This window comes from Taeniopygia guttata, chromosome Z (assembly GCF_048771995.1).
Source record: "Taeniopygia guttata chromosome Z, bTaeGut7.mat, whole genome shotgun sequence".
Classification (NCBI taxonomy): Eukaryota; Metazoa; Chordata; class Aves; order Passeriformes; family Estrildidae; genus Taeniopygia; species Taeniopygia guttata.
In genome coordinates this window covers 32,839,475-32,853,962 of record NC_133063.1, presented here as the reverse complement: position 1 = coordinate 32,853,962, position 14,488 = coordinate 32,839,475, and the positions used below count along the sequence as shown (strand labels likewise).

At 40.8% G+C, this 14,488-nt stretch overlaps 1 protein-coding gene across 10 annotated transcripts in view; it reads right to left on the bottom strand.

The window, feature by feature from the left end:
• Positions 1 to 14,488, bottom strand: part of PALM2AKAP2 (PALM2 and AKAP2 fusion) — a 272,907-nt gene that overhangs the window by 5,289 nt on the left and 253,130 nt on the right. For 7 of the 10 annotated variants that reach the window (XM_030257290.4, XM_030257287.4, XM_030257291.4 and 4 more), the window contains 2 exons: positions 7,910 to 8,088; positions 4,729 to 4,767 (listed from right to left, as the gene is read on the bottom strand). In XM_030257290.4, coding sequence (XP_030113150.4) covers positions 4,729 to 4,767; positions 7,910 to 8,088 — 218 coding nt within the window. 10 annotated transcript variants of the gene reach the window in all.

The window sequence follows — 14,488 nt, the reverse complement described above, 5'->3', positions numbered from 1 at the left end:
ACAGAGATCTCTCGCCTATATTCACCCAAAACCGTCCGTGGACCCCATCAAACATCTTAACAAAAGTAAATAATTTAAGCATAAAGAAATTCTTCCTTCAGCCACTCACAAGCTGTGGTTAGAAGAGTACATAGGTACTAGGCTCCTGTACAGGCAGTATTAGAAAATCAGCTCTGAACTCCAGCTGAAATTACAGGCTACCACAACTTTGCTTACGGGAATGAGAATGCACTGTTGCATTTATGCCACTTATAACCTCTAGACCTTCATTCAGGACCTGAAAATAGGAGCTGAAGATAGTTTTGCCAGCATCGGTATTTCTTTGCCCTCTGAGTTTCTTTTAACTATGACTATGAACAAGCCAAAGAACGAAAGACAAAATCTGGCCAATTGAGATGAATTTTAACAAAAGCTCCATATCATTCTTAGCACTGACCATGGCTACAAAGTTAGTCCAAGTCTACTAGAAGGATTTTGTTCTGAAATTTTGCTCAAAATCATGTCCCCTCTTTTTGCAAAACAACCACCAGAAGGAGGGACCAGGGCTGAGCGGTTTCTATTTTTACTAGCAGAGGGGCAAATGTGCTCTTAAACCTACCAAGTAATTTTTAAAAAAGTAAATAAAAGAAAAAATCAGTAAGGAAAAATAGGTCTGAGACATCAGCCTGTAAGCTGTGTACTGGAGTTACTCCCACTGCAGAATGCCTAAACCAAGAAAAGACACCCCAAACTGAACAATGGAGAAACAAAACTGGGAGTGGGTATCAGTGCATCATTCAAATTTCAAACTAAAACTACTACTACATTTTCAAATAAGGTCTGTGAAATTTGGCCTGCAAAAATATGCCAGCTGCAAATGAAATGTATTTTACATCATTTAGAACAGCAGCTTCTTTGCTGGACATCACAGTATTGTGAGAATCTCTGGTGATGGATTGCAACAGACAGGACGCTTAAACTTTGAAGATTCCTGCTTTGGGTCAGTCAGCTTCTATTTGTCTTAAAAGACGGCAGTAGGGTTTCTTCCATTTATATCTGGTCTGCACACGTACCCCAAAGTTTGTTGGCTTCTACAAATGCTCCTGGCTCTCCAAGCAAAACTCTGTTCATATCAGAGGTACCATGAGGGATAGCATGTGGACTTACACTTTGCAGGAAAGCAAGTCTGGCTCAGTATTAAGACTAAATGGTACAGCATATAAAGAGACTTTTAAATAGTTATTCCAGAATTATTCTTCTAATGTCTTGAAAAGAGTGTTTGACCTAAAGCAACCCTTTTTTTTACAAGGCTGTGACAGTTTTAGACCTGCTAGAGGAAACAGTGGCATAATTATAGCATACAACTGGAATGACTGAGTGGGGAATTGGGACTCCTCAGTGGAGCACTGAAATCATGACCCAGGAAACTGCTTGCCTAAAAATAGCCAACTACCTCAATTTAAAAATAAATTTGGTCGGTAACAGGGCTGACTCTAGACCCATAATAAGTGCAGCACACCCAGGCCCTCCACAGCAACTCATATATGCTATCTCAATGCTTTACAAGCACCTTCCTTGATAATGCCCTGCATCAGCTGAGTGTGTACAGGCAGGGCCAGGCTTGATGCTCAAGGTGTCTGTCCTAAGGCAGCCACAGCCAGAACTTCACACAGCAGGAAAATCATGAAGCAGAAACTTCACTTAAGCTTAGACTTCTTCAGCCTTTTGTACACTATGTCCTAATGAAAATGCCACACTGGGGAAAAAGGCAACATTACATAAAATGTCTGATTTGGCAAAGGGGGTTTGAATACCAGTTGTAGTAGAAGAGGAAGAAATTGGAGAGCAGAAATAGGTGTGAGGAAAAGGCAAAAGGGCTGTAAGAATTGCAGAAGGTTCTTTCCTTGAAGATTTAATTTATTTTTTTAGGATTTTGGGGGAAAAAAAATTGAAACAGCTGCCACTTTTAGGTGGTGTATGAATAATTTTTCTATCCATCCTAGAGATGGAGAGTTTCTATCATCATATTGAGTTTCCCATGATCAGATGTAACAAATCCAGTACACAGCTTACAGATTTAATACATGCTCTCTTACTGACAACAATAGTAAGCAATATATAGATATTCTTTAGCCCATATTTATCACAACCACTGAAACAGTGGTGTTTTTTGAGTAGTCATAAAACTGACTGCTATATAGTACATGACACTTTTTGTTGAACAGTAGTAGTAAAACTGATGTGGAAGCTAAACAGTTTTTCTGAGGTTTAATAGTTAACTGATTCTTCCCATCTGAATCTGGAAGAACTAAAAGAAGAAAAGAAAACAGAAAATACAAAGGTCTGCATGTCTAAATCTGTAAGTACTACATGGTAAAGTTGCTGCAGAAAACACATTCATGGAGCACAATGTACATGAAGAGATAGAAGCACAAATGCAAGGAACAAGCTGCCTGCTCCTGCAGACATAAGCGTTCCTGCTCAGGAATGATAAACTAAATGCTTTAAATAAAACTGGAACTACTGAGAGAACATCTATTTCTCCAGCATGAAGGTATTTTCTTTACTGTACCCACTTAATGCTGGTTACTGATATACCCAGACTGCTAGTAAACACAGTATCTGAGATTAAAATGTGTTTACTTGAAACAAGACAGTGGCAGTATTAAACTGCTGCTTCTCACTATTAAACATGAACTATGTGCCCCATGCCATCAAATCCAGTATGTTCATCTTCTTTTTGTAACACAAAAACTTTCAGCAGTAGCCTTTAATGTTGCATAAATGTCACTTTATTGCAGTTACCTGCTTACAGCATGACTGTTGTTAAAGAAACTCAAGCTAATGTCCTGTAGATTTGAATATATGTATAGCTGTAAGGCTAAAAGCAGAAGGTTTGGATGATAAAAATATCCTATACAGGGGCATGCACATGGGTCTCCTTAAACAGCAGTGGGATGTGCTTTTAGTACAGGCTGCAGGAATCTGGGGGAGATGCAACACATCACCCTAATGAAGCAGGATGCAGTTGCTGTGCCTGGCTGGGATGCTGTTTCCTCCTTTCCAGAGTGGAGCTGTTAGGATGACTGCATGGATGCCCCTGCTCCTAAGCCAGAGCAAGCACAGCTGGCACAGCTACTGTGCTGCCAACAATGACTAAAACTGAGCCACCTGCCTGCACCAGAGTGTGTTTTGGAAGGCTCTGGTGAACAGGAGGTCAGCTGTGGGGTTAGTAGAGAGTAGGGGCATATTGTGCCTTGAGTCTTGCTGCTGCTTCTGAAACAACCTGCCTAGTTTCAGCTGACGATTTCCAGTGAGAATCACATGGTTTCCTCAGTCTGAGGCTGGATGCTGGGGAATAGCCAGAGAACATTCCTTCAAATGCATGAGGAATTGCTGTCTCCTAAAGTCTTTTTTATTTCTAGGCCCTTTCCCATTCATACAGACTCTTTTCTAGCTCCTTACTCTTTGTATCATTATCGTAACACAAGGTAGACAGAAAATTCTTCCCAGCAGAAGACCGTGGCCCAGGCCTGTAAAAACTACACCTGAACTTCTGCCTCTCATGTAACATCAAACACTCTGATAACTACTTGCTGTTCACAAATCTTGACTTAGATTATATGCACAATATATTGTGCATATATTATGGAGGAGAAAAGGCGCAACCTCTGTTTAAAACTGGGACACTGAAAGCACACTGCTCTTACACTGATTTAACTATCCATAAATACACAAAGATAAATCACTGGCTTGTATCAGTGTGATAAAACCCACTTTAAATTATTTAGTGACTAGGAAATGGCATAGACTTGTCTTTGCTTTACTCTCCAGGTCAGAACATGTTCAGATACTTGTCTTGAGGCAGCTGATGTATGGAATAGGAAAAAAATTGAAGGTTCGGGTTTATAAAAAAGTGCTGGTAAGTATCAGTCATTACCACAATCTACAGAGAAAATGACATGCATTTGAAATATACATATTACTGAGCACCTCATTAACAAACACTGCAGAAGTGTAGTTAGTATCAACTACCTGCTCTTAAAATTACTTGCTTTGGCAAAATCCAGCTTTGTGGGTATAAGGACTGTCCCACTTGCTACTTTTAGTGCTAAAATACCAAATGTCTCAGTAAATACCCTTTATCCGGAAGATTTGGGTTTATTCCACCCTGAGACAAACACTGATGATAAGTTGTGGACTGTGATCAATCATCACATCACAACAGACAGGGACAAAGAAAGGTTCACAATATGAAACAGACTGAGGCCATGCACTCGGATCTGATTGTTCCACATATGAAAGGATGGTGTGAAGGTTTTTTTTTACAAGATACTAGAGATTTTGATAGAATTAAATACACTGTAATCAGCGACAAAGGAAAGCCACAGAAGTTTCATGCAGCATCTGAAGATGCTCAGATACCAGGTTTACCTTTGCCAACTAAATGGTAAGAGGTAGTAAGGGGAAGTTCTCATTTCTCACCTTAGGAATGCTCCAGCCCAACGCAACAGCTCCCATCCTTTTAATTACAGCCCCTCCCATGGCAGAAATTGTAACTAGAATCCAAGGGCTAGAAAACCAGCCACACAAATATTTGCTGATGAAAGATATAAGGGAAAATCACACACACCCATTTTTTAAAATGAAATGGCACTGGCACACACTATGAAAATGACAACCGCAGCAACATGCATTTGGAATCACCATGCAAGAAAGAGCAAAAATAAACAAGCACTTGAAAAGTACCTCAGAAGTAACCTTGCTAGACAGTAATTTACAGGTGTACTGGTAGAAAGGGAAAAGACCAGCATTAGTACATTGAACAAGCATGTTATTACTAGGAAACAAGAACAAATTACAGAAATTCCAAGAACTGGCACATTCCACAATATAATACTTCAAGCAACTTAATGTCATAAAAAAAAAGTAAAGATTAGCCAGTCTTATTTTAATGACGTTGCTTGGCCAGTCTCAGTCTTGTTTACCATCAGTGCTTGACCCATATCCTTGCTGCTGCTTTTTCTCTTTCACTTATCTGCTGAAACCTGTACTTCAACACATCCTTTGGAAGAAACTGACGCCCCTCCTGAGCAGCACAGCTCTTCCAAGATGTTCTGGATTTGCCCTCTCTTTCTGAAAGGCATAACCCACAAGCCTTGACCAGAGAGGCCACGTTGTAGCCACTAAAGCCACTGAAGCAAGACATGAAACAGAAGGTGGTGATGCCTGAAGGAGAGACTACAGAGGGTAAATCCCCTACTGAAACCACCCTCCTGTCTTTTGTTGTGTTTTATGCAGGCAAAAGTGGATCTCTGTACATCAGTACTGTGGGTGTGCTCAGCACGAAAGGGAGTTCCCATGGACATGAAACTTTTCCATGGACATGAAATCTCTCCCTTCAGGAAACCATGGCTGCTGTGCCAGGCACTCTGACTGCTTCCAGTACTTGAGAAAGTGTCTGGTTCTCCTCACTCATAAAGGGCAATGCTGAGCCACATTCAGCTCTCTTGACATAATACTCCAAGTAGCAGCTGCCTGTCTAGTTGTTAGTTATGCTCCTTCTCCTGCTGTATTTAATGCATTTTTAAAAATAGTGCAGTGATTGGCTATTTTGTTTCTTTAGTTACATAAACCCGTTTTCCTGAGAACACTGTTCAAATGCTCTCTGCTGACAAATTAAAGCTATTTGATTTTTAAATAAATAGTTGCTTAGCCTGGACTGTAAATTATTCACTCAAACTGACAGTGGTACAAGTGCAGCACTTCTTATTAAAATTATCTTTCTCTTGTCATTGGCAGAGTTATTTACCAAAGAGAGTGGAAAAAGCCAGGGAAAAGAAACAAAACACTCCTGCTGATCTCAGGAAGTTCTCCTTGGGCTCTGCAGGACACAAATCTCTAATAGGATTTTGGGTGGGCAGCAGCAAAAACATCTTGTTTGGCTTTACACAGTGGGCTTACAGAAGAGAAGAATGACAATGAACCTCAACACTGTGGGAATCTGGTGTGCACCGGGACTTTGCAAATTCACTGAAACCTTGAAAGTTCATGCCAGAAAAAGATCTATCCCACAGGTTGTCTGAGTGGTACCAATGCTCTGGCAGTGCATCTTTGGGTCGTCAGTGCCTGGGCAGCTTTAGTGGCAGTGGAGAGCTGAGATGACACCCAGAACACACCTCTGTGGTCAGATACTGCCCAGACCAGTGACCAGCACTCTGGATAGGACATCACTTCAAATTGCAGAGACCAGGCAACTGTGGCCAGTCTACCTTCCAGGGAGCATGTGTGCAGCTCTGCAAGCACTTGAGGAACTGAGCACAGGTAAATAAATGAGCAGGACCTAAGATTCCAGCCACAAGCCACCACTTCACAGGCTGGGCAGACCACCTTCACTCTTAACAGGGGTAGAGGAAGAGCACGGGGTGAGTACAAGCTGAGTGCCACCCAATTAGCAGAGCACCTGTTCTGAAGTTTCCAGCTACGAGGCTGATGGTCTCAGTGTGGGACTCTAGTGCTCGTTTGCACAATGGGCATTTTATACCCAACTCTTTTTAAAAATGTTCCTTTCAGCTTTTGCAAAGGTCATGAGAATTGCCCTGAAAGGCTCTGAGGACCTTCGGGACAGATGTGCTGGGAAGATGGCAGGAAACAGCACTCACCAGAGCAGGTGGGACCACCCTGTTTCACTGGGTGCTTTGGGGAGGGAGAGGAAACCACAGTGGCTCCTCCCTAAGATGGGTCCCCAAGATGCCTCTGCCAGAACGAGACATGCTCCTGTGCATGAACTGGTTTTCTATTTGCTGTAGAAATCTGATGGACAATGGAACCTTGTTTTTCAGTGGCCTCAGTAGAATAAGGGACCTGAAATTTTCTGGTGTGCACGGGAAACAAATCTATCTGCATTTTTAGTTAGTCCACAGAAGTTCAATAGGACCCCTCCACAGTCCATTCCTTCTGATTTTTACTGCCTTTTGTTATGGTGCAATATTCACAAGAAGTGATTAAAAGCTGCCATACTGGTACAGTATTCACGTTACAAACCTTCACTTACATCTATACCCCTAATAAGAACCTGCCTTTAGTGAACATTACTAGAAAGCAGTTTGTTGGAGCATCCTTGGCATTGTTCAGACATCTTTGGGAAATGTCTGGAGGACTTTGGCTGCTTCAGCAAACACTGTGTCCATTTAAGGAGTCTGACACTGAACTTGTATCTTAATATCTTCTTCACTCATTGCACAGTAATAATGACTCTGAATAAGACACAGCTTATGGTCTCTTAGGAAAAAGAGATTTTCCTGAATTTTGATACTTCCAGTTACAAAATCCCTTCTTATTAGTTTCTCTAATAAAGAACACTGTAATTCAGATAAACTCTACTACTGCTCGTGTGGAAGGAAGACAACAAATCTAACAACAACATGCTGGCTGTTGAAGGATCCAAGTTAATTTCTGAGACCGTCCCAGTCTAGTTCCACAACTGGTGGTTTCTGGGGAAGTTATCAACTTGCAGTGAAGACTAATCACACTTGGATTGGACTTTGCGGGGTGGAGGGGTGGTCTACAAACCACATGTGTTAATACATGCTTGATCCACACTGAAATAACCCATTGGAGGGTCTTGGTGATGTGTGAATTAACAGAATCTGCCAGTTATAGGGCAGCTACACACTGGTCTTATTAGTTAACATAATTAATGATAAGTTAAACATCGTATGAGTTTTCTTTAATATTTGCAGCGACACTCTTCATTGGCCTGCATACTACTATTTTGAACACCTGCCCCTTGCAGTATGTTAAAATCCTTACCCACTTGCAAGGTGATCTGATCAGATGCTGGTGAAATAACCTTTTTCAGAGCCTGTTGGTTCTTGCAAGTAATGGTCTCTATCACAGGGCAAAAAGGGAGAAGAAGAACCATGCTTACCGCACTGTCGTCCATCCTTTCTCGTCTCTTGGTTTTGTGTGTTTCATAATCCTCCATAAGGGTCTGCATCAGGTTCTTGGGTCGCTGGGCTCCTGCAGACTCCTCAGGTGGAGGGTCCAACTGTGAGGCAGGGCCTTCTGTGGTGGGGGATGGAGGAGGCTTGATCTTCTCTATCTTCCCTGCAATGACATGAAAAAGAATGACCCTTTCTAAGCTGAGGACTCACAAATTATTTATCAAAAATGACAGCTGGAGAAGCATTTTCACCAATTTTGAATGAAGAAACAGTTTGGAATGAAGTCTATGAAACAATCTGGCAAATCAGGATGGTCATGGACTTTAAACAACATTCTCCCTCTTCCTGTAACCTACTACACCAAAACACAACAAAATCTTTTTACAAAACCACTGTTTACAAAAGTACCTGCTTGAAATACCCCCGTTTCCTCCTACAGGATACATTTGTGCAATTTGGAAATATTTGTAAGATTCTGGAAAACCACAAGATGATTTTTTTTCTCACTCAGCCAATGCAACACAAAGGGACCACGTATGAGACATCCAAAGAAGGCATCTTGTTAAACACAGCTGCCTTCTCTTTTTCCAGTGCTTTTTGTCTGCTTTGTAAGTAAGAAAGGCTTTGGGTCAATCGCCAGCCCTGCTCTTCCCTGCAGCAGTTTCCTGCAGGTTGCATAGAGTACTCCTGTGGCAGAATAGGATCAGGTCTCTGTTCTATAAACTCTTGGTTCACATAGGGCCTTTGAGTTCCCTCCTGGCTGAAGGAAAGCCAGAGAGAACTCATTTTGCTCTCTGGCTGAGCCCATTGCACTCCATGGAAGGTCACTGTTTTGAGCACAGTTACCCCAAAGGTAGGTAAAAGGCACACCAGGACAAGAGACAGCTTCTGTAAGCTGCAGGAGGGTTCACAGGTGGACAATTCATGCTTCTTTGGGAAGGACAGCCTGCCTTTCTCATCACCAGGCACTGACTTGGGGTGAACCACTCACCATGTCCTGCTGGGAAGAATGAGGATGACAGTAGTAGGTCATGGGAATGATAAGTGGGGGCTCTCAGCTCTGACAGGAGAAAGAAATGCTGAACCAAAACCATATTTCCTTTTCCATGGGACCATGATCAACTCTTTAAAATAAGACACTTCAATGAATGTAAAAAAAAAATACCATGAAAAGAGAAAAATACCCACTGCAAATCCCTTAAAAATAGGTGAAATAATCAGAAGGATCATGTTCATTTTCAGGAAACTTGCTGCGGAAGTAAAGGAAAACCCTATCTGGTCCTTCAAAAACCGTCATGACAGTTGCAGCCACTAGAGAGCAGCCTTGAAATCTCCTGTAAAAATCAACACGATTTATTCTTGAAAGAACTATTAAGCCAACAGTGCAGAGGTATTTTTACAAGAACTTCCCTTGCCAGGCTTTTCCATTTCTGATCAGTGTTGAAAAACCCAGCATGATAACTTTCTCATTAACTTAAGCTTAATTTTAGCTTAATTTAAGGTGGACAATGATGAGGCTGGGAATCCATCCTCTTTATAACACCCTACCACACATTGAAGGGAGGGTTTCTACTAGCACAGGTTCTTCTCTGGGTTGCATCAGGACTTGCTCCACAGATAAACAAGAGTCATGCTGCCAAAGCAGGGGCCAAAAGTAGGTCCTGAGCTGCCCAGCTGCACCCATGCGTGACAGCTTAGACTGCTCAGCAGGAGAGACTTGAAACTACTGACACCCTCCTAATTAGGCCCAGTGGGTAAAAAAGTGTGGTGAAAATGAAAGGCCTGATTAAGGGTCAGATATTTGCTGATTAAGGACTTCGTCCTTACACTAGTAATAGCCTTGGATGGATGTACGTAATGGGGGAAGAATGAAGCTTCTCAGATGTCTGTCCAACTTGTACCTTCTCCAGGTACACTCACACCACAGGATGCCCAAATCTATGGACAAGCCTAATGACTGAAAAGAGATGCTTCCACTCCCCTTTGCCTGGAAAACAATACAAATTCTAGGTTTTGGGTATTTCCACTTAAGAAAGGGGATATCTTCAAGCAGCACTGTTCGCCCTGGATGCAAGGCCCAACAATTTTCAGTATCACAGATGAGAAAAACATTAAAGTAGGAACAGACCTTCAAAATCACTGACTCCAAGCATTTTATTGCATGTGTACATATATATATCAATCACATATACTATATATGTACAAATATTATAAATATATGTATTTATATGAAGGCTATACATCCCAAATCTATATTTGGGATAATAAGAGAAAACAAATACACATTTACTTTTTACTTAGAGATGCTGTTAAAATTTTCTTAAGTCATCTGCATAGCAGAGAAAAAAATTCAAAATAAGGGATTTCAGCAGGACAGACTGTTTTAGGAAACTAGTCTGTGCTGGACTCAGGGGATTGCTGAAGTACATAAAAAAAAGATCCCTCTAGTAATACAGAGCCTCATTACCACTCCAGGTGAAACGTGGGCTTCTTTGCTCCTTTGAGCATCAGGTGAGCAATACAAATATGCAAAACCACAAAAAAGCAAACAGCAAATAAAGTGTGTCTCAAAGATTCTCTCACTTCATAGACATCCTCCACTAGGGAAGGAATAAGAAAGCAAAGAGCAAATGAACTGGGCTGGTATGTTGTTAAGGCACTCCTGGAAGTATTCGGGGGATGACTGATGAGCACTCTAGGGGAATCCTTGGGGAAAATTAACTTTCTTTTTTTCATACCAGTGCCTATAAGGTGTAAGGAAAGAGCATATTCCATGAACATTTCTGCTCTAGCTCTGTCTCCAAATTCTGATTTTAAAAGGGAGTTCATACATATGTATTATAACAGATCCTTATTCTGTACATGCATACAAGGCATTAAAAATTTTGCAATGACCACAAAATATCCTGCCTCAAAGTTTCTGCTTCTCTTCCCACCACACAAAAAGTATCTTCAGGCTAAGGCTGAAACTGAGAAGCTTCCTAAACATAGGTCTTTATTAGAGAAAAACTGAAGTGGAAGATGGTTTGAGGCTAAGCAGTTTCTCTAACAGAGGCTTAAGCTCCACAGCTGCCACTCAGGGTAAAAAAGTAGAGAGAAGAAAGAAAAGCACAGCACATACACATCCCTCAGTTACCTACAGTTTAGAGGTATCTGACTGCTTGCATCTCTAAGGTGCAACTTCCCCACTAGGCTTACACCACCCACTGAAATTCTTTCATTTCGTTCATCAGCTGAGGGCAACAAAAGATGGGCATGGTGGGTAGTTCTCCTTGATGCTTGTGCAAGTGTGCACATAAGCACAATGTGCCTTATGCCTCACCTGGCAATACTTTACTGATAACAACCAAAAAGGCAGGTGTGGCAGACTCCCAAAGTATGGCTTCTTCTGCTAGGTTCTCCTCATCCCTCATCATGAGATAGCATATATTGACAAAGGGTTTAGCTCTAGGTGAAAAACCTTCACTGAACCCAGACCTCCCCTGTAATGATTTTCACACCTCCTATTGAGGAACAGGATTACTCAGAGCCAGGCACTACAGGAACTTATATCTAAGTCCTTCATAGTCAAAGTTACTTCTAATTAAAAGGGGTAACAAAAACCATGGGAATTACATCACCATGCTTATGCTGGATTCCTCTCATGTCACACACTCATCATCCTGTTCAAATAAACTATCAGGCAGCCCCAAATGCTCTGCCCAGGAGAGATGCTGTACCATCTTTCCTCCACATTGTCGGGGGAAACCACTGTCTTGCTGTGCAGCTGCTCACACCATGCCAAGTGCAGCAGGAGCTGCAGCACACAAAACAACACAGGAAACATTCAGATTTAAATAGGGCTCCAGAAATATTTTGGGATCCATGGTGACTATCCATACTGTAACTGTATGGATACATATGGATAACATACTCTGGCACTTCTTTGGTCTTTCTTGAGTCTCCTCATGCAGGAAACACAACTTTTTTGGGAAAAATTCACATAAGTTCTTCACCTTTCCAAGAGTGCCCTGGAGAAGAGTGTACATGTTCCACTGAAATTACTCTGTGTCTCAGTTCAGTGATCTGAGATGGGTTAAAAGGTTGTTTCAAAGCATCAACAAACAATTTTAAAGGATAATTGTTAGCAGTACAGAAGTTTACTACTAAGAGACCTTTTGGATTGTGCTGAGTGATTGGCAGACAAACTGAATGTTACTATCCGTTCTATGAAGTTGCATGTCAGGCTGAGTAAAGCCAGCCTGTTTGCTATCTAAAGTAATTAGCAGTTACTGCACATATACAATTACATGAATTGTGCTAATCTGCTACACTTCAGTTAAATTACAGTGCAGTTCACCGCAGTCCCTTTTCGTGGTTTGTCTTTCTGTTACCTATGTCAGGATCCATCTGGTTCAAAGCAGTGAAGGGGAGCAACAGTAATAAATAGGGAACACCAGGAGTCATAATAAAACAACTCAGCCCAGACCACCACCTAAATACAGCCTGATTGTCAGGCATTGTTAATTAAGTTTATTATTATGCCTTCATGCACTTCCACACTTAAGGATTAGAAACAGATTTTTCAGCTTTATACTTGACTCCTTAATCCCTTTCTACTGAGGTATCCTGATGTTAGTGCCAATTCTCTTTGAAAAAGGCAATTTGCTGACAGAAATACCTGCTTCTTCTTTATTATTATCATCATCAGTAGTACTTTTCTTTGTGAAACTAGATATACATACTACAGTACCAGACATATTCTATAGCATACTCCTTACTGGGCCCAGCAAAAGCATATTTTCTTTTCTGCTCTGTATGTCACCTCTGCTCTGTTTACCCTAACAGCCCGATGTTTTTCCCTCTGCTAAATTATTTTGTCTTTTTTCACAAATATTGAAAAGATCCCGTAACTATGAAAAGGGAAGTAGCCGCAATCTTAAGAGGGATTATGCAGTATTCCTCTGCCCTATTTCTAAGGATGCCTGCAGGTGTTAATGGCAATGAGCTGGCTAAAGGGACAGCAAGAAAGAGATGAACTGAGGTTTATACACCTTCCAATGCTAAGGGTTCTGCAGCTGAGAGTTATGCTGAGCACATCTGATGTTCATCAAGCACCAAACATAGAACTAAGAAGAACTCTGGCAACATTCTTCCTGGGCTTTTTGATCAATGACAGTCTCAAACACTGCCACATATTCAGCTTTTCCTAGAAACTATTTCTTTGCCTTGTCACCAGCTGCAAATTGCAGTAGCTTGAGTCATTGGCTAAGAGATCCTGATTCTCTTTCTTGAACATATGGCAGTTGGACATTTAAAGGAAACTGTCTGGAATGATTCATTATAAACAGAAGTTTATAATTTTCTCTAGAATGTAATTTACGGCAAACATTTTTACAGACACAAAGTAAATGCCTTGTTGTGTAGAGAAAGCAGAAGTACGTTGTTTTCCCAGAAGCTCTGTTAAAACAAGTATTAGTGTCAGCAGCCCATCCAACATCACTTCTCAGAAAAATACAATCATTACTACCTGATTTTGAGCACTTTCAGCTACAGATGATGCTGTTTTTGAACACAGTCATGAGCACACCTTTATGAAACAAGTCCTCTGAACTAACATCTGTATCCCATGTCTTGTCAGACATTTATTAGAACACCTGAGATTAGAGAGGATCCTTACAAAAAATGTTGTACTAAAGGAGTTATAACAACAGTACTTCAAAGAAAAGACTGGTATTCTCTAGGTTTTTTAAAAAAATACATGTTAAGTTCATCCTCTTTGCAGAATAAACAAAACTAAATATTCACATAAATATGTGCTGCATAAAACTCCAAGTTCACAATCATATTGAGTAATGGTCTAAGTCTACATCTAATTCAAGCTTACCATAACTTTCAAATGAAAATTACTACCACTGGCTTGTGTTACACCAGTGGAAATAAAGACAGCATTTAAGTACTCTTGTTAAAATGAATACATTTTCACAATGACCACCATTAATAAACCTTACAGGTCCTTGCAAAGCATATAAAGGTATAAGCTTAATAAAAATCACTACATAGTAATAAGCCTGGTGTAATTTTTTTCTGTATTATATTTAGAAGGCATCAGGGCTTGACATTATTTCTTGAGAAGGGGAAGGGGAAGGGAGAGACAGATATGCTGAAACTGCTGTGAAAGTCAGCAAAAGAACCTGGAAACTAATCAGTCAAGGACTTCCACTGAATCTATTGAACAATTTGTTGCTTGCTTTTAGTTCAGTAGTGAATTACACCAGCTAAAATACATGGCAACTTATAGCTCTGTATATCATTTTACAAGACAAAGCTCATTAAGACAAATACCTCAAACCAGAAAGCAAAACACACAGAAAAATATATCTGATTCATACCCCAAAATCTGCACATCTACACTAATTTTGCACTTCCTTAATGCAGGAGAACAGGAAACCTATTAAGGACAGCCTTTGATGTTTGTCTTTTAAATAGCCACACAGCTGTAAAAACTGTTGCTGTGCTTCCTTGAGATGATCCTAAATTTCAGTGGGTGATCTGAGCAGCACAGCGATGGACATGTCACACTA